Source organism: Schistocerca nitens, chromosome 4 (genome assembly GCF_023898315.1).
Source record: "Schistocerca nitens isolate TAMUIC-IGC-003100 chromosome 4, iqSchNite1.1, whole genome shotgun sequence".
Classification (NCBI taxonomy): Eukaryota; Metazoa; Arthropoda; class Insecta; order Orthoptera; family Acrididae; genus Schistocerca; species Schistocerca nitens.
In genome coordinates this window covers 407268845-407294509 of record NC_064617.1, presented here as the reverse complement: position 1 = coordinate 407294509, position 25665 = coordinate 407268845, and the positions used below count along the sequence as shown (strand labels likewise).

Genomic DNA, 25665 nt, shown 5'->3' with positions numbered 1-25665 from the left:
TACAGTAGACTATGGTCCAACTAATATGATCACGAGCCCAGGAGACGCATCGCAGGTGATGTCATGCTGCTTGCAAAGGCACTCACATCTGTTGTCTGCTGCCATAGCCCATTAATGCCAAGTTTCGCCACACTGTCCTAAAAGATACGTTCATCATATGTGCCACATTGGTTTCTGTGGTTATTTCATATGTGTCGCTTGTCTGTTAGCACTGACAATGCTACACAAATGCCAGTGCTCATGGTCATTAAGTGAAGGCCACTGGCCACTGGCCACTGCGTCATCTGTGGTGAGAGGTAATGTCAAATTCGGTATTCTCAACACATCCACTCACTCTTGACACTGTGGATCTCAGACTATTGAAGTCTAACAATTTCTGAAATGGGACATCTCATGTGTATAGCTCCAACTAATATTCAGCGTTCAAAGTATGTTAATTCCCATCATGCAGCCACAATCTTGTAGGGAACCTTTTCACATGACACACCTGTGTACAAATGACAGTTCTGCCAATCCACTGCCCTTTTATATACAATACTACCGCCATCTGTGTATGTGCATATCGCTATCCCATAACTTTTCTAACCTCAGTGTACCCAAACAATCTACCTCTAAATATAACATAACACTCAGTTTTATTTGCTGGCAACAAATCTACTCACTGGAAGTAAGACTGCACAACTTATTCCCCAAAAAGTCACTGACACTCTAAATAGTTTGGAATAGTGGTTTGAGATAAGTGGATTACAATTAAACATGAAAAAACAAACTAACAATTTAAAACCAAGCAATCCAATTTAAGTAATTTCTAGATAACCCATAAAAATCAGGAACTTAGGGAAGCAGACTCTGCTAATTTCCTGGTATTTCTAGAAAAAAATTATTGTGGTCTTCTCATATGAGCTACTTGGCAACCTAGCAAAATAGTCTTGCATTCACAATGACAATATTGTCCTACACAACTGACACTGACACTAAGAAAGTTGTGTACAGAGCTGTTTTGAATCCATTGTAAGACGTGGAAAAATCCGTTTGGGGAATGCAAGTAGCGTAAATAGAATATTATTACGTCAAAAATTTATTATTAATAAATTTGTAATACAAGCCTTGAGATCCATCTTGACCTTTATTCAGGGATCTAAAAATTTTAACTATTCCATGTATTTACATTTATGAACTGTTTATCCATAGCATTCCAGAATTATTTACAGAAAACCATTTTCAATAGGCTAATTGTATGACAAGAAAAGAACATAATTTCATTTTACCATCTCATAGACAAACTTTACTCTCAGACTGCACAACACATGGCTATGAAAATAACAATAAAATGAAAGTGAAAAAAGTGTGAAACTAGGTTTACTGAAGGTAAAATTTTATGCTATGCTAGTGCACATAGTTTAACATATCACTCTGATGAAGTGATGTGTTGCACAAGTATTTTTTGAAGCAACAAATGATGATTGCCATGGTAAAAAGTTTATTTTTGTAATGTGTAAGATAATGTACAACTTGGATGTATGTTTTATTTATGCATATGTATCATGAGATAGATGGATGCAGCTTATCTTCAAGCCGGGATGAAGATGGACATCATATCACATTCAAGGTACCTGCTGGTCAGGTGGTTTATTCTGCATCATCGGTGCCTACCTGGAAGATATGGTGTACACCACAGAGGAAGAGTGGCCATGACAATGCTTATGATGTCACAGGGACAATAACTTGTGATGTACATGCATTAAATTGAAATCTGTTATTTAGGACAGAACATTTTGGGTCTTTGTCTGATCAATGTTTTTGCGACGTTCCACATGATGTAACAACTTTGTAACACTTAGTTACTATTAACAAGAGTACAACATATGAGATGTCCTTGGTGAGAAGACTTATTTATTTTGAGAGTTGGGTGTTGGATTTGTACTCTTAACCTCCAGCAGTAAATGCAGCACATTCAGAACAGAAATTCAATCAGAAGAGGTTAGTGAATGTGCTGTAAGAGTAAGGTGAGCAAGATTAAATAACCGGAAGTCGTAGCTCCTGATCATATTTTACTTAGCCATCCAATATCATCGTAAAGAACCAGGGCCACAGAAAAAATACAGCTGGGAGTATATAAAATTTATGAAGAACAACAAGAATAGTAAACACAAATTTGAAATTTTAAACATAATTGATTAACACAAAGTATGTAACTTTGTGGGTGTTGATATCTGTTGTCAACGGTAATGTAGGTAAACAGCTCATACTACACTACAGTGCAGTGCCAAATCAATTGCAAACACTGCAAATCACGAATTCTAAAGAAGTATGGGCAGTCGATGAATCGTTATTAAATCCTTTGACTAACATTAAAAAGGCAACGAGAGTAGTTAGTCCACAAATCTGAAGATTTCATCCATGACTACGGAGGACTTCAATCAGCAGTCATGGATCACAGCTGCGGCATGTCGATCGAATCGACAATGGTGGCAGTACCCAAGGCGCATTCATAGTCTGTGACGTGGCACCCTACACATCGATCTAGCTTCCTGTTTATGCCTATGCATGAGATTCTGTGTGAGCTGTGTACAACCCATTTACTAGTTTCCAAAAGTATTTTTGTGTGTGTTGATGTTTGTGTTGTAGGGTAAACTAAACTGATTTTGAAACCAGAATTTGTGGGTGTTGCACAGCAGTGCACCTAGCCTTGTTACAATTTTAAATTGAGATCAATTAGATACATGTTACTGTAGACACTGCATGCCAGTTGCAATGAAAAAAATTAATTCAGATATCCTGCGGTGGTTTAAAGCATTTAGTGAACAACTGGACAATGTACAAAAAATACCAAAACTCTTTGTTGAATCTTTTCTCTCTCTCTCTCTTCTGTCAATCCTACCTGGTAAGATCCCATATTGGTGGACTATACTCAAGAATCGTTGGACAAGTGCCTCATAAGCCACTTCCTTCATGGATGAGCTACGTTACCTACCTATGAACCTCAGTCTGGCACCTGCTTTTGCTATGATTTGTTTTATGTGGTCGGATTGCTCTGGATGCTTTATTTTCCTACCTATGCACAATATGTTACATTTCTTTATGTTTAGGGTCAAACAGTCATTCTGCAAATGGATAATGTCTTTCAGCATTGCTACTATGTTACAAACAATGACATCATCTGCAAACAGTCTGATAAAGCATCCGACACTTTCCACTAAATCATTTATATATATTGTAAACAGTAATGGTCTTATAATACATCTTTGGGTTACTCTGGAAATTACCTTTACATCTTTCAATTTTGATCCATTAACAGTGAGGTGTTGAGTTCTACCTGCAAGAAATTCTTGAGTCAATAAGCTCATATTTTTTTCACTAAACTGCATTGTGGGATGGTGTCTAATGCCTTCCTGATGATGTCATGGAATGCAGCATCAACCTGAGTGTCATTGTCCACAGCACTATAGATCACGTGGAGAAATATAGCGAGCCGAGTTTTGCAAGATCTCCATTTGCAGATTCCATGTTGACTTTTGTAGAGGAGCTTTTCATTCTCCAGAAACAACATAATTCTTGAGCATAAAACATGTTCCATAATTTACAACAGATTGACATAAACAATATAGGTCTGTAATCGTGTGCATCTGTCCACAGCCCTTCTTGAAACAGACTTGTTTCCAATCGCTAGGTACCATTCACTATTCCACCAATTTCTGGTAAAACTGCTGCTAGCAAGGTAGCAAATTCTTACAAATAATCTTTGTAGAATCTTGTAGCTATTTCATCTAGTTCTCATCTACTTCCCAGTACCAAGTTACAGTAGTTGCTTTCTTTCTGTGATCAATTATCTCAATACCTGTCATTTCGACATTCGTATGCTGGTTGAAAGGAGGGACTGTATTAAGATTTTCTGTAGTGAAACAATTTCAGAAGACTGAATTCATTATTCCAGCCCTCTCTCTGTTATCCTCTGTTTTGGGTCCTGAATGAATGAATGAATGAACAGATGATTTCAAACCGCTTACTGATTTTATGTACAACAAAAACCTCTTATCATTATTACTCAGATCGGTTAACAAAAATTTACTTTCAAAGTCTTTAAACACTTCCCTCATTGCTCCTCTTATGCTCAGTTTCACTTCCTTTCAGCTTTTGTTTGACAGCTAGGCTTTGACTTCTCTTGAATTTGAGATGAAGCTCATTTTGTTTATGGAGCAGTTTTCTAACCCAGTTAGAAAACTACAGTGGGTCTTTCCCATCCTTTAAGAACTTGTTTGGAACATACTTTAAGGGATATTGAATGGTGTTTTCGAATTTTTTCCATTTGTGTTCCACATCTTTGCCCTCTCTGAATATCTGTTGCTGAGTACTCAAATATTCTGCGATTTGTTTCCTGTCACTCCAGCTACACAAAAGTATGTTCCTACCTTTCGTAACATTCCTTGTAAAACTCATAGTCATAGCTGCTATCACAGCCATAGGATCGCTGACATCTTCCTCTGTATTCATTGATTTGACAAGTTAAGATCTGTTTGTTGCTAGATCTAAGACATTACCTTCATGACTTGGTTGTTTGCTAAAAGTAATTTCTGGACGAGACATTCAGAATAATGTGACAAACCTTTGTCTCTGGCACCAGTTTTGACAGCATGACTTTCCCAATCTGCACCTGGTGCACTGATGTCAACCCATTTTTAGATATGTGCAGACAATGTCTACAAAGTTATTTCCACATATATACAGAGGGCATGGCTTGTATAATTAACAAAAAATTTACCCTTTACATAAACATACACTGATCATACATAATAATTTTTAAGAAAAAAGTTACTAAAAATATACATCCTCATGTATACACTAACAATACTTCCAACAAACTTACTCTGTCACAGATTTTTTCTTGACAATCATCCATTTATAAGCTCCAACATCAAACTTGATAATAACCCCACTTACAAACCATTCATCTTTCATATAAATATTCTGCATCGGAGATAGTGAGAACATAAATTTGTTCTGGTATCGCTATTATAATATATATAATGCAAATGTTCTTATGAATATATCCCACAGCATGCACAAGATTTTTATCAACACATTGTATTTGCCTCATGTAGATTAAATGGTTTCTGGAGCCATTCACTAAGAAATGATCTTGCAAATTTAAGTTTTTGTGGCAGATGAGTAAATTAGTTGTCTGTCAAGATTTCAAACAGCTGTTCAAAGCACTCAGTGACACAATCTATAATGAAAATGTATGAATAATAGAACTGAAACTTCCTGGAAGATTAAAACTGTGTGCCGGGCCGAGACTTGAACTCGGGACCTTTGCCTTTCGCGGGCAATTGCTCTACCATCTGAGCTATCCACGCACAGTTCACGACCCACCCACACAGCTTCAATTCTGCCAGTACCTCGTTTCCTACCTTCCAAACTTCATAGAAGCTCTTCTGCGAACCTTGCAGGACTAGCACTTGTGGAAGAAAGGATATTGTGGAGACATGGCTTAGCCACAGCCTAGGGGATGTTTCTTGAATGAGATTTTCACTCTGCAGTGGAATGTGCACTGATATGAAACTTTCTGGCAGATTAAAACTGTATGCCAGATAGACTCTAACTCAGCATCTTCGCCTTTCGCAGGCAAGTGCTCTACCCTCTGAGCTACCCATGCATGACTCATGACCCACCCTCACAGCTTCAATAATTCTGCCAGTACTTCGTCTTCTACCTTCTAAACTTCACAGAAGCTCTTCTGCGAACTTCACAGGACTAGCACTCATTCTGGAAACATCCCCCAGGCTGTGGCTCAGCCATGTCACCACAGTATCCTGTCTTCCAGGAGTGCTAGTTCTGCAAGGATATAAGTAACATATGATATGGAAGTTGAGTGCCACACGCAATATTGTTCCATAACTGTGCAGAAGTTAAGAGGGGCCAAACATTCAATAGGGAGATCAAGCAAGTACTACAATCCAATGTCAGCACCATAACCTTGCTAGCCCGAAACCCTACAACCATCACAGTATCTGTCCTAGTTAGAAATCTTGTGGTCTTCATGAGGTTGCTCTGTGTGCTTGGCCATCCAGCAGATGCATTTATCTCAAACAGGCACAGCATGGCTCAAATCACCATGACAAGATCTACGAAATTGGGTAGTGTCCTGTTCGCAGATGAATCACAGCTTACCCTTGAGAGTAGGTCTTAGAGTACGTTGATCTGCTACGTCACTGGGACACATCACAACCATGCAAGGGACTGATACAATAGCGCCATTGTAACGGGGGTGGCATCATGTTAATAGCAGACAATTTTCTATGGCACATGCCTGGCCTGTAGTTTTTTCCTTCTCTTCCTTCTTCACATAAAGACATTGGGAGTCTGAATCTAAATGCAGAAGTATGGAACACTATAGACCAAAGAAATGCACCACTAACACTTCAACAGCCGAAAAATGATTATCTCCATAGGGTGCTTGTTCAGCAATATGAGGCACTGCCACTAGCCACACTGAGCAGCCCAATTCACAGTATGGTGAACGGTTGTACACCCTGTACAGCTGTACAAAGGTATCTAACACTGTTTGTGTTCCAGATTAACGTCAAGTGCTGGCACAATGATCAAGAACGGAAGAGCAGAGAGGGCTGTGAGACTGTCAGCCAATAGTACACTGACGGACCCCTCTCCTGGACAACACAAAGACAGGAGCGTTCTCTACCCGAAGAGAATATAAGTGCTGCGTAGCCTAGCTGCTGCCTGAGTTGAAGACGAGCCATCCTCCGAATGCTACAGCAGTGACTTATGAACTGTGTTGTTTTGCTTGCATTGGAATTGTATATCCTGAAGGACACTGATTATTTGCATGTAACCACTTGCTTGCGACACACCTGTGAATATGCAAAGTTAAGTATTGTAATTTATCTTACTGTAGTAAACACCATTAATACAATTTGCTTGAATTGTTGTCTAGCAATCCAAAAAAGCAGGTTACCTAAGCACCCTATATTATACGAGTAGGCAGAACACAACAGTATGTCTCTGGCAAAGAAACATCACGTATGTTCAGTATCAGCCACCTTGTGTAATACTTCTCATTCCACAATGGTGCCGGGAAACATTTCGGTGTCAATAATTGACTAATTTTGTTCAGAAGTCTTCAAGATGCCGCACCTTATAAGTATGACTGTGTTTTACACCTGGAAATGTGTGATGCAGTACCAGAAAAACCACTTAGTAATCACCTATGAAACCCCTGTGTCACTCCAGTTCTGCACAGAAATCCATTTATATCTTTACAAGAAGCTGATTTTTGCAATTAAATGTTAATTTATATTTTCACATTTCATTTACCATGTTTACCTTCATATCAATAGACGCACAAATTTACATTTGGAACACTGCAGGATGCTCCTTTCATGCAATTTCCTTATCAACTGCAAAAGTTTGCAGATGAAATTCCTGCTTTTCAAATTATTATACTAAAATTCTAATTTCCACTTCATTTAAGGCATTATATGTAAATTTTAAAAAACTGGAAAAATCTCTACTCAACCCGTTTTTGAATGCAGCTCTTGTTGCTTCAAAATTATACTTACATGAAATCATTTTCACAAACTTTAAAATATTCTGATTCACACATCAACCATTCATTAGCAACTACTATAAGTGAGATACAAACCCCGAGTGACTGCGGCATGTAGATAAAATATGGCTGTTTACCACGGCCACCCTCTTCTTTCTTCCATTCATAAAAACCATCACAAAGAACTACACAACGATTACTCTGTTTGAAGACTGGGAGGTACAATTTTGATAGGAAGAGATTATCATCACGGATGTTATGAGTTGTCAGACCATGTGTTCTGTAGTCACCCTGAAAAAAACAGACAGACCGAAGTGAATTAATGCATTAGGGGGAAAAAAATAAAATATAAAAAAAAATCATTTGTCTCTCTAGGAATGGACTACTCATTTCTATGGACAGCTAGAGAGGCAATACTGGAACTACTTAACAATTTTATTAACTTAAGTACCGTAAAATCATTCCTGCATAAATGCTGATGGCAGAAGAACTCACAAACTACCCCACTATCAGAAACTTTCTGGCAGATTAAAACTGAGTGATCAGACTGGGACTAAAGCATTTGCCTTTCTCAGGCAAATGCTAATTTCACTGAGCTATCCAACCACGACCATGAACCACCCTTACAGCCTCAACCTGTCACTACCACATTCTCGAAACTATTCTATAGGCAACAATAATACAACTAGATCGGTTAAATAATACATATAATGGTTCTGGATGATGCTGCTGCTGATGATGATGATTGGCACAGTCATCAGCATCCGTACAAAGTCTGAATTTTTACACAGTCCAATCTAGCCACTGTCACAAATGATGATGATGACAACACAAACACCCAATCCCCAGGCATAAAAAATCTCAAACATGGCCGGGAATCGAAGCCGGGAAGGTTCTGGAGTGGGTAGTGGTTGGAATTATTTATTTACAAGAAAAATGACAAGTTGCACCGTGGTTTGGAGTTCACATTAAACTGTAGATCCCCATATAACTAGCCACGTGGGTCAGTTCAAAAGTCAGAGGAAGGTAAGGGATACCATCTGCATTACAAGCATGCTACAATTTCCATTTGACAAAGTTACTGTTTACTTTTCACACATCCAGCTACAAGCTAAATCTAACAGCCGGAAATGAGCTTCCCTAATTTTGTCAAAAACTTCTTTAAGTAAATGAGAGTATGCTAAATCTGTTACAGGAGTTAGAGTTTTTAATTACAAGTGCTTTACTTCAAACATGAAGAAAGAAAACCTTTTCATTTTGCAAGCTTTTGCAAGTCACAGCATTACTCACTAGATTTTAAAAGTAGTATTCCTAAAAATATCTTTTTTCCCTAAAAGCACTAGGGTGGAGGACACAGAGGGACAAAGGACATGCGCTAAAATTTAGATCAAATGATAAAACCCACCCTCACAAATAAAACATAAAACTACATCAGCCGATGAGGTGTTGTCAGATAAAATTAGTGGCAACGAGTCCGGTAACCGAAGATTTCATTGCAGGGCAGTCAAACTGGGAAAGTGCACCAGAATATGGGCCACTGTCAACCGGGCACTGCATAGACACTGAGGCAGGTCTTCACAGTGCAGGAGGTAGCCGTGGGTCGCCCAAGTGTGGCCAATGCGGAGCTGGAAGAGAACCACAGAATCCCAGTGAGAGGCCCACATGGAGGACTGCCACACATTCATAGTCTCCTTAATGGCATGCAGTTTGTTGTGCGTACTGAGACTATGCCATCCCGTCTCCCAAAGCTGAAAAACCTGGCGATGTAAAAACGAACACAGGCCAGTTATTGGAATGCCGATCTCCACAAGCGGTTTCTGTGTACCCTCTTTGGCCAGCCTGTCAGCAAGTTCGTTGCTTGGGATTCCAAAGTGTCCTGGGGTCCACACAAACACCACTGAATGACCCGACCATTCCAGGACATAGATGGACTCCTGGATGGTTGCTACCAAAGGATGACGAGGGTAGCACTAGTCGATAGCTTGTAGGCTGCTCAAGGAGTCAATACACCGAAGAAACGACTCCCCAGGGCATGAACGGATGTGCTCAAGAGCACGTAGCCACCAGCTCTGTAGTGAAAACACCACCATCATCGGGCAAGTAATGTTGTTAAATATGTCCTCCATGGACATACACGAAGCCGACACTACCTTTAGCCATTGAGCCATCGGTGTAAATCACTTCATGGCCTCGGTACATGTCAAGAATCGAGATGAAGTGACAGCAGGGAGCTGCAGGGTGAACCGAGTCCTTTGGGCCCTGTGAAAGGTCCAGGCGAAGCCGCGGCGTAGGTGTACACCATGGAGGTGTATATGATTGGAACTTGAGTATAGGTGGTAAAAGCAAGGACCCCAGTTCAGATATAAGGAATCGGATGCGAACTGCAACTGGAAAGCCCTGACCTGGGCCGCCGATGCGGGTGATGAACCGCCTTGGGTGGGAAAAGGAGACAGTAATTTGGTTGAGGAGGAGAACTACAAACGTGTGCAACGTAACTGGCGAGCAGTTGTGCACCACTGAGGGTGCCGCCGAACCATAAACCAGACTCCCATAGTCAAGGCGGGATTGAACAAGGGCTCTGTATTGCTGCAGCAGCATAGAGTGATCTGCACCCCAGTTAGTGTTGCTCAGTCAGTGGAGGGCATTGAAGTGCTGCCAGCACTTCCGCTTAAGCTGACTAAGGTGAGGAAGCCAAGTGAATTGGGTGTGGAAAACAAGTCCTAAAAATCGATATGTCTCCACCACCATGAGGGGATCGTCAGTAAGGTAAAGTTCTGGTTCCGGATGAACGGTACGACGCCAACAGAAGTGCGTAACACACAACATTGAGGTCGAAAACTGAAAGCTGTGTGCTAGAGCCCATGACTGTACCTTGTGGATGGCTCCCTGTAGGTGCTGTTCAGCAACACCAGTACTGATGGACCAGTACGAAATCCAGAAGTCGTCTGCATACAGAGAGGGTGAGACGGACGGTCCTACAGCTGCTGCTAGACCTTTAATGGCCACTAAAAATAGAGATACACTCAATACAGAGCCTTGCAGAAGACCATTCTCCTGGATATGAGGGGGGGGGGGGGGAGGAATTATGGGAGGCACCAACTTCGACATGGAAAGTACGAAGCGACAGGAAATTCTGGATAAAACTCTGAAGCGGGCATCCGATACCCCACTCGTGTAATGTGGCAAGGTTACGATGTCGCCAGGTGGTGTCATATGCTTTTCGTAAATCAAAAAAGACGGCAACAAGGCTTTGGCATCTGGATAAGGCTGTTCCGATGGCAGACTCAAGGGCTGCAAGATTACCAGTGGCAGAGCGACCCAGGCAGAAGCCGCCCTGGCACAGAGCCAGTAGGCCAGGTCCCTCCAGGACCCAACCCAACTGCCGAGACACCATACATTCCAGCAGCTTACAAAGAATGTTGGTGAGGCTGATGGGCTGACAGCTATCCACATCAAGCAGGTTTTTGCCGAGTTTGAGCACTGGTATGATGGTGCTCTCCCGCCAGTGCGAAGGAAAGACGCCATCGCACCAGATCCGGTTGAAGATCATGAGGAGATGTCGCTTGTAGTCAGACGAGAGATGTTGTATCATCTGACTGTGGATACAATTGGGCCCAGGAGCTGTGTCAGGGCAATGTGCAATGCCACTGACGAGCTCCCACTCTGTAAATGGTGCGTTATAGGGTTCACTGTGGCGTGTAGTGAACAAGAGGACTTTTGCTTCCATCCGTCATTTGAGAATGCGAAAGGCTGGGGAGTAATTCTCCAATGCAGAGGCTTGAGCATAGTGCTCAGCAATCGCGTTTGCGTCGGTAGATAACATGCCATTTATGTTAACACCGGGAACACCTGTTGGGGTCTGGTACCCAAAACCTCATTTGATTTTTGCCAAGAATTGGGAAGGTGACGTATGACATACAATGGTCGAGACATACCTCTCCCGACACTCCTGTTTCTGCCTTTTGATAAGATAGCAAATGCAGGCAAGGAGCCGTTTAAAGGCTACAAGGTGCTCCAGGGAAGGGTGCCACTTATGCCGCTGTAGAGCTCGCTGACACTCCTTAATTGCCTCAGTGTCTTCCGGCGACCACCAAGGGACTGTCTTTCGCTGGCGTCACACTAAAGAATGAGGGACTGCTTTATCCGCTGCAGAAACAATTGTTGTAGTTACCTGCTCAACCACAACACCGATGTTACCGTGTGGGGGAGATTCAATGGTGACAGCAAAGGTATAAGTTTCTCAGTCTGCCTTGTTTAAAGCCCATCTGGGCAACCGTCCATGGGCCTGACGCCGGGGCAGTGACAGGAAGATGGGGGAAGTGATCACTACCACAAAGGTCGTCATGTGCTTTCCAGTGGATAGATGGGAGAAGGCCAGGACTGCAAACCGAGAGACCAATGGCCGAATATATGCCATGTTCCACACTGAAATGTGTGGCAGCCCCATTATTTAAGAGGCAGAGGTCGAACTGAGACCGTAAAGTTTCGACATCTCTGCCTCGGCCAGTAAGAACTGTGCCACCCCATAAGGGGCTATGAGTGTTAAGATCTCCCAAAAGTAGGAAAGGTTTAGGGAGTTGATCAATCAGTGCAGCCAATGCATTCAGGGGTACTGCACCATCTGGAGGAAGATATATGTTGCAGACAGTTATTTCCTGCGTCATCCTTACCCTGACAGCCACAGCTTCAAGAGGGATTTGAAGGGTCACAGGTTCACTGCATACCGAGTTCAGGACATAGTCACAAGCTCCACCTGACACGCTGTTATAGTTGCTACAGTTCCTGTAATATCCCTTATAGCCATGGAGGGCAGGGGTCCGCATTGCCGGGAACCAGGTTTCCTGGAGGGCAATGCACAAAGCAGGTGTAAAGCTTAACAGTTGCTGTAGCTCAGCCAGGTGGTGGAAAAAACCGCCACAATTCCACTGGAGGGTGACGTTATCGTGAAGCTGGGAAGGCATGAAATGCGCAAGGAGGCAGGTTATGCCTCAGTGTCACCTGCTGCCTCCAACTGAGTATTTGTAGCCATTTCTATGGTGGATGAGGCATCAGTGAAATCCAGGTCTGCAGGGGACACTGAGATCTCCACTGCATCTTCAGATGCAGAACTGATAGGGAGTGGTGGTGTTGGAGCCGCCAGAGGGTCACGTTTCTTAGCAGTCTTCTTCTTAGTTTGCTTACTGGGAAGATTTCTCCAAAGCAGCTTCAGACACGGAGGAAGACCGTGAAGCTCTTTGTTGAGCATCTTTTGGCTCCTTGAGCCACTGGTGAGTGTCCGCTGTGGCATTAGTGGAGACCTTGGAAGAAAGGGGCCCAAGGGACCCCTTCTGCACGAGATGAGCCGGAGGACTGATGTCCCCTGTGTCTGTGGGGGGGTGGGGGGGGGGGCGGCTTGCTCCCAGAGTAGGTGCTTTGGGAGCAACAGAGGAAGATTTGCCCCCTACCACCAAGGGAGTGGATGTATTCTGGTGGCCCGGAGGGCCCACTGTTCATGGCACAAAGTGAGGAACCACTGGCACTTGGGACGGTGATGTAGCTGCAGCATATGTCAATGTCAACCACATGGGTATAATATTTCAAATTTAGGTTTAGCGTCTGTGGAAGTCAAATTTTCTGCTCCTTTTGGAGTACTGGGCAGTCTGGCGAGCAGGGGGAGTAGTGCTCTCCACAGCTGGTACAAATGGGAGGTGGCACACGTGGAATATCTGGGTGCAGTGGACGTCTGCAGTCTCGACATGTGGTGCTGGAAGTGCAGCGGGAAGACATGTGCCCAAACTTCCAGCACTTAAAGCGCCATATAGTGGGAGGGACGTATGGTTTAATGTCACAGCGGTAAACCATCACCTTGAGATTTTCAGGCAATGAATCACCCTCAAAGGCCAAGATGAAGGCACCGGTAACAACCCTGTTGTCTTCGGGTCCCCTGTAAATGCACTGGATGAAATGAACACCCCACCATTCTAGGTTGGAGTGGAGGTCATCGCCAGACTGCAAGAGGTGGTCACAATGGAAAATAATCCCCTGGATCATGTTGAGGTTTTTATGGGGAGTGACTGAAACAGGAATACCACCCAGTTTATCACAGGTAACGCTCGGGATTGGGGTGGGGATGCTGTCTGAATCAAGACTGCCGTTTCGCATCTTGGACAGCACCATCACTTCTCCAAACTTATCCTCAAGGTGTTCAACGAAAAATTGAGGCTTTGTCGGTAAGTCCCTATCGGTTCAGCTGAAGACTAAAAACTGAGGCGAATATGGCTCTCGCCGTTCTGTAGCTCTATGTTCCTCCCATGGTGTAGCAAGGGAAGGAAACTATTTAGGGTCATACCTGTCAGCCTTGTATTCTATCTTGCCCTTCTTAGAGACTGCTGATGCCGTACGGTCACCACCAAGAGACGTCTTAAGTCCATTTCATTGCGGGTTATCTGCCCTGATGCCAACCACTTCGATGAGGGGCTTTCGCCACAGGTGCCACCCAGCCACAGCGAAAGCCAACTGGCATGATGGCCATTGCCGGGAGTCCTGATGCTCCAGAAAGACAGGCATCTACTTCTTGGCATACATAGGGAGTTTACAGCTCAGGCATCAGCAGTGTGATACCTGTGTTGTCAGGGGGCTACCACAAAATGGGTACATGATGGCCCCACCACAGCGGACTGGCTACTGTGCTGGATATTGAGTGCAGAGAAATACAATATTGTCATGGGGGCGAAAGAGGACAGGAGACAACTCTTGTACCAAGCACTGTGGGTTTCGAATCTATGCCAGACAGCATGGAACTCTATGACCTCTAGAGGTCTCTATAGCAGTAAGCTGTGGCTGCGCGTGCTCCTGGACCCCGAGTCTAACGCAAGGGCGCCACTGTGGAACACGTGGTCCCAGCAGCCAATAGCAACATATCCTGTTGTGTATTTAGGCTGCTGCCTCTCACTCAGCAAGGCAGTCTGGTATTCGCATTGAGTCGGTTAGTATCTCGCTGACAGACATCGTATTCACGTTGCATGTGCTTACTTCCCATTTACGAGTGGACGTTGTTTTGATTTTGTGAGGTTATCTCTTATGACCCCATTGCATAATACTTCGTTCTTGATCTTGGTGTCTTGTTCGGTTGTCTGTCATCGTGCTTGTCCTTCCATTCCTGTTCGTCCATTTTGTTTGTTCGCGGGCCGCTCCCGTTCAGTCCCGCTGCGTTTTCATTAGCGGCAACCCCATGACCGTTCCCGTCGCAGTTACATCACAACGGAAGATGACATACCCCGGAAAGTGTCCTCGACCAAATAGTTGATTTACAGGTGGAGATGCAAAGCCATGACATGAGATTCAGGAGATTGAATCTAAGAGCACTCGTGTACCACGTAAGGTGTCCTTCCCCGTATGGCTCGCACTTCTGTAGAATTTTGAAAGTAGCAGGTCAAACCATAAAATGGGACCTGAACTCATAGGGCTGCAAAGTGTGAGACTCCTTTTAGTCGCCTCTTACGACAGGCTGGAATACCTCGGGCCTATTCTAACCTCCAGACCTGCAGGGAGGAACAAATTGGGAATTACTATGATTTTTAGCACTGTTTGAAGGCCATGCAAAGTTCTGAATATTCCAGCACACTTATCTCATAGGAATGCAATTACAATGCCAGCCACTAAGACGACTGAATACATTTGACACCTGTAGAACAAGAGATCGGCTGAAGGTGGTCCTTAGGGAGGAAAAAAAAGAGTTTTAGAGTAAGCACAGAATTGTCAAAATGTTTATGAATCTTTAAAGAAAAATGTATGTAAATACATAAGCAAATAAATGTAGTGACAGAAAAAAACCTATTGATACAAATAAAAGATAATCACAGACGTGTTTCAATTTGATGTTATAATCAATTATATATATAAAACTTATTTCTACATGAGCAAACGTCTCCGAGACTCCATCGTGACAAGTGAGCTACAAAATAGCTTCCAAATCTGCAAGCAGTGCCAGGTTGTATTGAAAGTGAACATTAAAAAACATTTAGTAGAGGCAGTGTAGATTCTTGTGCGGTGTAAGTGTTTAAGATTGAGCAAGTCACACATCTTTGTCATACAGTGAAACACCGCATTGCTGATATGGCTGCAGATGTATAGCATCAGTTGACACAAGGGGCATCCAGGTTCACAGCATATCCCATTATATTCGATTCCACTCATGCATTTGATCCCATACTGGTGAGTTTCATGCATGGAGTAGACATCGACTCTACTACAGGTGGGGATATTTTTGGTGCTGTGGAGATAGTAACTGGTTTCTTTGGGATGGAAGGGAAATGGCTGGTAAGCACCACAATGGATGGTACACTATCAGTTTGAGGAGAGCAAAGTGGTATTACTACCTTGATAAGGGAGAAACTGGAACCTGCCTTGGCCTCACTGACAGCTGCATTCATTGGCTGATACATCAAAAGGCATTATGAGCTAAGTTGACTAGAGTAAGTGACATCACAGAGGTTGTTGTCGGTGCAATGAACTACATTCTGGCACTCACATTGAGACAACATATATTTAAGTAATCCTTGGCTGAAGTTAAAGCTAAATTTTCTGATATTCCTTACTATTCTGAAGTAAGTCAATTGAATCATCAATAAGTCTTCAAGAGGTTTTGAAATTTGCAAGAAGAGATTGAAATATTCCTATAGGTAAGTGGAAAAAGGGACACATGATCCTTGTTGGATTGTCGACCTCTCTGATCATCAACATCGCCAATTATTTGTTTTCATTTGGCCTCTCAATGCACAGGGAAAATCATTTGGTAACATGTATAGTGGACATAACTGGTGCTTTCCAGCAAAAATTGAACTTATGGAAAAATCAGTTTGCATAGTTCATATCAATTAAGGCAGGCTAGAATTTTTTTTTACCTTCATTGTCTCGGATGTTATTGAATTTAGATTATATTAAAATAAAGGACTAAGTAAGGAACACATATTTTCTGTTTTCTCTAAAAAAATTTCTGTTCTGACCTACAGTCCTCCAAAGATGACACTGAGCATACCATTTTGAAGATGCGAATTTTGAAAATTTTTTAAAATGTTGTATCTCTGGAACAATTCTACATAATTTTTAAAATTTGAAAGATAATTGCTTTATGATTACAGAGAAATCCTCCATTTGGACTTATCTGTCAAAGTTCTTTCACTATAGTGTTCTGAACTTTTTAAATAATTTATGGAAAAAAATTTTTTTTTCAAAAATGCCAACCCATAAAATTTTGATTTTTTTTCTGTTGACTAGTACCATATAGTTCTAAATTCCCTGAAAAGGAGAGCAAAACATTATTGTATGATGATCCCAGAAGAAATACATAAACAGATAAAATTGTGTCAACCGAACCTATTGATACCAACCATAAACTAACCTGTGATATAGTGATTATGTGGCCTGTGACCAATGATACTTCGATGTCAGCTGCTGGTTTGTAAACAAAAGGTGTTTAAAATTTGCAAGAAATGATATGCTGACAAGACAATTCTTGTTGAAATATTATATTTATGTGTGTATCAGTGTGTAGTTATCCTAATAACAACTGCTACTTATTCATACATTTCCATTCAGAAATGTTCCAATGACAAATCTGATTTGCCAGTGTATTTACAGAATTTTCATTATAAAATTGGCACTTTAGTTAAACTGACTTTTTGGGCCTTCAAGATCTGTTCGGATGTTTATTTTTTACACTGACATAAGGTAAGAAGGAAATTGTTAAACAGCTCTATCTGGTCCTTACCATGGCCGCTATAGTATGAAACATAATACATTCATTATTGTGTCCTACGAACACCAATGATTTCTTCCATTTTGCAACGTTTAGTGACAATACCGCGACCGATAATAAATGCTAAGTTACACATAACTTTCGACCTAATTTACCTTGTGCCATGGTGGTATCATTCCCCAGATCATTGGGACAATTATTCTATCGGATGTTTTGCCCAGCTGATGTCCTGATATAATAGCAGGTAAAACTTCCGTTGGTGCAATGTTTGTTGATGGTCTGTAGACATGGTACTTGTCATCCATGTGTTTCCACTCTGGAAGACAGTAAGTGTTCGAGTCCTTCCTGCGATAAGTAGTTGCCTTGCATATACATTCTGGGTCAAGTGTACTGAAATCAAATGTTTTTCACGAATGAGATTCAGTTACATGACTAGTTACGTTTAACAGCAATTCATTGCAGTAAGTAATAAAAAACAGGACACAATTCACTGCACAAACACTGACAACGCAGGTATTTAAGTAAATTATTAATTAAAAACATCATATACCAAGCCGTTCTTCCACACATTTCTGACGAATATGACCAGTGTACAAATTTTCACATAACACAATATTTTCGCTGTCAACAAATCAACTTTCAACTGCGAAAATTACCGCTTTCTTCATATTATCTTTGCCTCGTACAGTGAAGCGCTGCCAATGCCATAAAATAGAATTGACCTTTACAGAACTTAATTTTATGTTTCTCGGTAAGCTGTAAAACAAATATTACACTACGATTCTAGATAGTGTACTTATGTTAGCTGACTGGTTGTTATATGATTCACACAGTACGTTCACTATAAACTTTTTAACGAGCAAGCTGTCACCTGGACGACAGTTACCCAGATTTAATTAAATATAAAATATTATCAGCTTGTCATTTTGAACAATAATATACGTAAGTCACGTTGTAAAGATGCATATAATCTGGAAGACGGAATGGGAATAGTATAACATGGAAATAAATATGTTTCTTCAATATGAAAAGTACGTATGGCTAAATCTTTGCCATTTACAGGCACTATTAACTTCTCTTCAAAAAGTAGTCTATTGTGGATGAAAAGTTTTCAGAATGAACAATTTTAATTTGTATTGTTTAGTTTACCAAAACAATTTCAGAAACCTTTACTCTCCTGTTTATTTCTTATAGTGTGCGTCTGTGTGTAGTCCGCAGCTGCCCTAATAAACTCACAAAGGCTCAGTTCACATGATGTAGTACCTCAAGCCGCAAGGCAGCGTAACACTGCGAGAGAGACTCAGTGTGTGTGATCAGTTTTACAGCGAGTGTTTTCGGTGTGAGCATAATTTTAAGGGTGTGTGTTATGGGAAAACGTAAGGCGAAGTGCTGTTGCTAAGATAAAGTACAGAATTACTTGCGAAAACAGTGAGTAGCTGACCGGAAGAAATGCTGAACAGAGAGATCAATTGAATACGGCGTTTGCTGTAAAAGAAAATGAGATAAGTTCAGCAGACTTGTTACAACTTTATTTTTTGTTTATTTATTCATTTGTATCGACTTGCATAGATCTGTATTGTGATGAATCACAGGGATGCGAAATGTGTCAGTTGAACATCATTTTAGTGTTACAATAAATAAATTTAAAATAACAAAAATGTAAGTTATTGCTAATAACTTAACATACAGAAAAAGAATATTTGTACACTGGCTACCAAATTAGAAATTGAAAGTATCAAAACATAAAAACAAATGCAATACAAATTTACAAAAACAACCATTGCTTAATCTTCATGTACCAGTACTCAGCAACAGAGCAAAATGTCTCATCCATAAAGGATTTTCTTAATTTAGATTTAAATGTAATCAGGACATTAATGCAGACTTTAATATCTGATGAAAGAGAATTGTAAGCTTTTGTGGCAGAATAATGAACACCCTTTTGTGCAAGACTTAGATATGGTAGATCCCCATTTAAATCATTTTTAAACTTTGTATTGTGGTCATGGCATGCACTTTTAGATGCAAAAAGAGAATTGTTATTAGAGAAAAAAACATCAAAGAAAATAATTACTGAGATATGGTCATTAATATTTGGAGTTTAAGATACAGGTTTTCTTAAGAATATCGTGGATCAACGCCACTCATGAACTTAACTGCTGTCTTTTGTGCAATAAAGATGGTTTTGGCTAAATACTGATTATCTCCAAAAAATTATACCATATGAATGATACAGGGAAAATAGCCAAAATATGCAGCTTTTATACCATTCATATAATTACATATAGGGCATAAATTGACACACACAGTCTTCTTTGAAGGTCTAGGATATGCCTGTATCAATTTAATTTGCCATCAGTTACAATGCCCAGGAACTACGCATATTCACAATAGGTTATATTTTTGGTCATTTCAGTTCAAGTAATTACTTCATTTTCTCGTCAAGATGCATTAAATTGTATTATTCAATTTTTTCAGTATTTAGAGGCATTCCATTAAACTTGAACCAGCGCAAGATGTCTATAAGTAACATTAAGAGTGCAACGGGAATTCTGCTGTTAAATGCAGAGGAGAGAGCGGATAGGTGGAAAGAATACACTGAAAGCCTCTATGAGGGGAAGATTTGTCTGATGTGATAGAAGAAGAAACAAGAGTCGATTTAGAAGAGACAAGGGATCCAGTATTAGAATCAGAATTTAAGAGAGCTTTGTAGGACTTAAGATCAAATAAGGCACAAGGGATGGATATCATTCCACCAGAATTTCAAAAATCATTGGGGAAGTGGCAAGAAAACGATTATTCACGTTGGTGTGTAGAATGTATGAGTCTGGCGACTTTCGGAAAAATATCACCCACTTAATTCCGAAGACTGCAACAGCTGACAAGTTTGAGAATTATCGCACAATCACTCAACAGCTCATGCATCCAAGTTTCTGCCAAGAATAATATACAGGAGAATGGAAAAGAAAATTGAGGACATGTTAGTTAACGATCAGTTTGGCTCAAGAAAAGGTAAAGATATGAGAGAGGTAATTCTGAAGCAAGACTAAAGAAAAAAAGGACACGTTCATAGGATTTGTCAACCAGGAAAAAAGTGTTCAAGAGTGTAAAATGGTGCAAGATGTTCGAAATTCTGAGAAAAATTGAGGTATGCTGTAGGGAGAGATGGGTAATATACAATATGTACAAGAGCCAAGAGGGAATAATAAGAGTGGATGACCAAGAACAAAGAGCTCATATTAAAAAGGGTTAAGACAGGAATGTAGCCGTTCGCCTCTACTGTTCAATCTGTACATCGAGGAAGCAATGATGGAAATAAAAAAAGCTTTCAGAGGTGAAAGGATATCAATGACATGATTCATTGATGACATTGCTATCTTAAATCAAAGTGAAGAAGAATTACATGACCTGCTGAATGGAATGAACAATCTAATGAATACAGAATACGGACTGAGAGTAAATGGAAGAAAGACAGAAGTAATGAGAAGTTGCAGAAATGAGAACGGCGAGAAATTTGATATCAGGATTGATGATCACAAAGTAGATGAAGTTAAGGAATTCTGCTACTTAAGCAGCAAAAAAAAAAAAAAAAAAAAAACACACACACAGAGATAGACGGAGCAAGGAATAAATCAAAAGGTGATTAGCACTGACGAAAAAGGCATTCTCTGTGGAAGAGAAGTCTACTAGTATCAAACATAGGCCTTAATTTAAGGAAGAAATTTCTGAGAATGTACATCTGGAGTACAGTGTTGTATGGTAGTGAAACATGGACTGTGGGAAAACAGGAACAGAAGAGAATTGAAGCATTTGAGATGTGGTGCTACAGACGAACGTTGAAAATTAGGTTGACTGATAAGGTAAGGAATGAGGAGGTTTTGCACAGAATTGGAGAAGAAAGGTATGTGGAAAACACTGACAAAGAGAAGGGACTGGATGATAGGACATATGTTAAGACATCAGGGAAACATTTCCATGGTACTAGAGGGAGCTGTAGAGGGAAAAAACTGTAGAGAAAGATAGAGACTGCCGGTAGTGGGGCTATCTTCGTTCAGGTGCATTTTATTAGTGCGGGTTGCCTACATCAGGGGCAGGTATGAACTCAAGGGCAAACGTATTGTTCTCCTTTGATTGACAGGTCCTTAGCCTATTGTTCTGTTAAGTGGTTTTCCATGTCACTGCACTGAACCTACTGTCCCCACCCCCACCCACTCCCACTCCCCTCCCCCCTTAGAAAGGGGTGCTGGTGCATTCGGTTAGTGCAGGTTGCCTACATCAGGGCAGGTATGCACTCAAGGGCAAACCTATTGTTCTCCTTTGATTGACAGGCCTTTAGCCTATTGTTCTGTTAAGTGGTTTTGCATGTCACTGCACTGAACCTACTGTCCCCACACCCACCCACTCCCACTCCCCTGCCCCCTCAGGAAAGAGGTGCTGGTGCATTCGGTTAGTGCAGGTTGCCTACATCAGGGGCAGGTATGCACTCAAGGGCAAACCTATTGTTCTCCTTTGATTGACAGGTACTTAACGTATTTTTCCCCTTTGATTGACAGGTCCTTAGACTATGCAAATACCACTTACATACCACATTGCTTAGCCAAATCACTTTCAAAATGAGGTTGCATCATGGGCTATGTGTTGGTCTGATAATACACTTTCCTATGTTCACCGTCATGGTATTTGTCCAGAAAAAAACCGCCTCATTCAGAGGTAATGTCATACCTCGATTTGTAGAGTGGGTACAGATTTTAACATGGATAGTTGTGTGCACCTGTAGAACCACAACCGCTTGTGACAGTAACATGTAGTAGTTGTTGCGATCTGGTTTTTTGTAACATCTGGCCGATTACATCTCTCTTTCTAAGACACAGTGGTAGCACTCACAAGAAAAACCTAAGAGACATGTCCACCCATCGTTGATTTTTGGTCAGTATTATTTTGCATCGTGTGGAGTCATTTATTGGTCAAGTATTATACTTAGTAGTAGTGGGAGGTGCGTGATATGTTCGCATTTGAGCATTAGGCTTATAATGTATATGTTTGTGTTCCGACATGTGTAAAGGAAATGACTATGTCCAGTCATTTGGAAGGTACAGTTATTTCCATTTCCAGAGCCACACCCTTTAGCAGGGTATATTTCCAATACTTCATTCATTGTTGAATGCCGTTCAATTGAGACCGCAATTGTAACATTTAGTTGTAAGTACAGGGATAAAATACATATGTCACCAATTTCTTAGGATGATTGATTATACCTGTGTGTGCTCGGCCTGCAGCGGTGGTGACCTGTGCGGGAATGATTCACATTTCCCGTTAATGGCAGTAGCTGTCCGAATGCAGAGGCCTGTTTGAGTGTAGGAATGTATCTGAGTTAACTTTGCCATCCTCTAGACAATGGAATAGCGAACTAATACTTAGTATGTGTTGGGCTGGCGGCTTTCGTGATCAAGTGGAAATTTGAGAAGAATGTGTAAGGAGGTGCGTTTGCACTGGACCATTGTTCCATCCAATATAAATTGTTCAGTTGACTGCTTCTGCACATTTCGCGCCTTTATTTAGTTGACAGAAGTTCGATTATGGGATGTGCATCTAACATGTGGAAGATGCGTTTGCTGGGTCTCTAGACATGAGAAACACCTTAGTTGACCTTGTAAATTATAGGGATGGTTTCGAATCTTTCACATTACCGAAATCGGTATTCTCGGGTGGAAATATCATTTTTCATCTGTTTGTTTCTAGTTACTCAGCAGTCTAGAGCATGCTCCACCTAGCTAAAGTTTTGAGTTTGTATAGAAATAATTCCCAGTCTATATCTTCGGAATTATGTTGCGTGAGCGATCGGCAGGATGCTGCCTAATGCTTGATATCGAGAAGTACCTCGAAAATGGTATAATATTATGGCGAACCATGCGAAAATGCGTGTGTTCTTGTAATCCCCAAGTCTGGAGATGTGTGAAGAAAAGAGAACAAGCAAGGAAGCAGGTCTGAAGCAGAAACATTAACGTGTTTGTGCCGAGGGGAAACGATTCCGAATTTGTAGAACAGTTCTGAGAGTGACTTCTGTCCGCTGAGGGTGCTCTGATCGTGCATTGGGGGTGGATGACCTGTGATCATTGGCTGCAGGAAAATATCTACAGCTCAGAGAAGTATGTATACAGTAGTGCCGTCTTCGTGGTATATAAACGAATGATGTAGAAGGGATGATTCTATTTGGTGCAGGATACAAATTGTATGTCTACTACATCGATACGGTACGCAGTGATATATTGCTGAGCTGGAGATTGGTTTTGCACACTAATATTCACGCTCCTGTCCTCGGTGGAAGAGCAGTGTAATTGAGTAGGAGTATTTCCGTATTTGACGTTATGTAGGGCACGCAGTGATATATTGATGGGTCACAGGTTGGCTTCATGTTCTAATATTCAAGCTCCTGTCCTCGGTGGGAAAGCAGTGTAAACGAGTAAGAGTCTTTCCGTATTTGACGATATGTATGGTAGTTTGAAAGATTTAATTGCCAGTGCAATATGAGGATCACTGTAAAATAACCGCTGAATGTCTCGTCTGCCGAAAGAAAGATACCAGTGGCATCAGTAATTCTGCACGTAAATTTGATAAGAGCCAATTATAATGCTCGATTCATTCACATCCTTTGTGCTGTGGTATAGGAGCCTCTACATAGTGGAGGGAGAGTTTGTGTGTGTTGAAAGCAGGAAGGGTAACACATGATGGACGGGGTACCACCTTAGGTTCGCAATGATGACTGCATTCGACGTTATTCTGCGCTATTTTCGTAAACAGGTTCTGTTCAGGGCAAGAATTTCCGTGTGTACAAGCTGAGATATCAAGAAAGCGAGCGTTAACTATTTCTGGGACCCTATACAGTTTCCGTGAGGTCGACTCGATTCTTATATGTGACATCAGTATAAGATTGAGAACCTTGTTAGATGTGCTTGCGAGGGTTTGTAGCTACATACACACTTCACAGCATCGTGTCAGTCACGCTGAGCATTTAAACATGGTTAGACGCATCTCTCATGTTGCACAGGGAACAATGCACCCTGTGCTATTCTGGGAAGCATTGGAACATCTCTCTCAGTGCTGGACCGAACCACAGCTATGCGTCATTGCGTATGGGACCAGCGTCAGGGCGCCTTGAAGTTCTGTGATGTCAGTATAACACTCGAAGAATTCTAACTGTATACACGAAAATTGACCCAAAATTCACCTGCAGCGGTGTGAGAGTGATGGCTTGCGCTGGCTTGCGTCCAACAGTGGCTCACGCCAGCGGCAGCGTCTGGCACCGAGTGGCAGGATGTTTTTTATTAGCAACTTTTGTTTAAGCTGTATTCCATCGATTTCACCAACCAATAGGATGCTGAGAATTAAGAAAACTGCCTCGTATATGCGAATAATTCCGGTTTAATAAATTTGCATAAATTTTTTGCATCAATGTGGTATTAGCGGTACAGTAGTTAATGGGAGGGAGTGTGTGAATGGGTGACATGGAGCAGGTTAAGTGCAGAACACTAGGTTCATTTGCATAATTTCTATGTAAAACGCAGTACAGAAGTTTAAGGAGGTGTGTGGCAAAGAAGAATGCGCCAGAAATGGCATACAAAAGCATCTGAAATTCGAAAAGTGTACCAGAAAATGGTGGGAGGACACAACTAATTACTTAATTTAGTTTCAATGGCGGTAGAATATTTTAAGCAAAATGGGGGTGACATGGAAACCACTTAACAGAACAATAGGTTAAGTGCTGACATAGGCCCAAACTTTAGGTTAAGACACCCAGAGTACAGTGCCGAACATTAGGTTATGCATCAGGTTTGCTCCATGTAATTCCCCTTACAAGACAGCAGGGAATGATGAGCAAGAGAAATCCAATCCCCATGAACTGATTTTCTTAGAAATAAACAACATACCCTTGAATTTCCTGTTATGAGACCCTTCCTCTCCACCAATTTCCATATATTCAATACAATGCCTTGAATTCCCTAAACTGTTTAAGTAAACAATATTCCACACATTTTCTAAATCGTTTAAACAATATTCCATACACTGCAATCGAATACCCTCCAAATGATCGATCAGCTGAGTCTTTTTCACGCCAATTCCTAGGAAGAGGTGGCAGTTGGATGACTTACATTAGTGGAGGTGCCCTTTTTTCCCACCATTTTCTTAGGTTAGAAGAGGTTGCAGTATCCTGATGGAATTTGAATTTTCCACCAGGGAAGCATGGCACTTTCCCACCAGAGAGGTTAACTAATTGATCAATTTAATTAAGTAGTCAATGTGACCTAAATTATCTTCCCACAATTTTCTTAGATTAGTAGACATTGCAGTGTCCTGATGGAATTTTAACTTC

The 25665-nt window shown here is 41.3% G+C and overlaps 1 protein-coding gene across 2 annotated transcripts in view; it reads right to left on the bottom strand.

Moving 5' to 3' along the window:
* The window catches only part of LOC126251983 (abasic site processing protein HMCES-like), a 96596-nt gene extending 78619 nt beyond the window's left edge, over nt 1–17977 (bottom strand). For both annotated transcript variants that reach the window (XM_049952756.1, XM_049952757.1), the window contains exons 1-3: nt 17848–17977; nt 17453–17687; nt 7658–7852 (exon numbers count right to left, since the gene is read on the bottom strand). In XM_049952756.1, the coding sequence (XP_049808713.1) occupies nt 7658–7852; nt 17453–17687; nt 17848–17867 (450 nt within the window). In that variant the 5' untranslated portion in view covers nt 17868–17977. The remainder of the gene's footprint in view (nt 1–7657; nt 7853–17452; nt 17688–17847) is intronic.
* Between the last annotated feature and the right edge of the window lie 7688 nt (nt 17978–25665).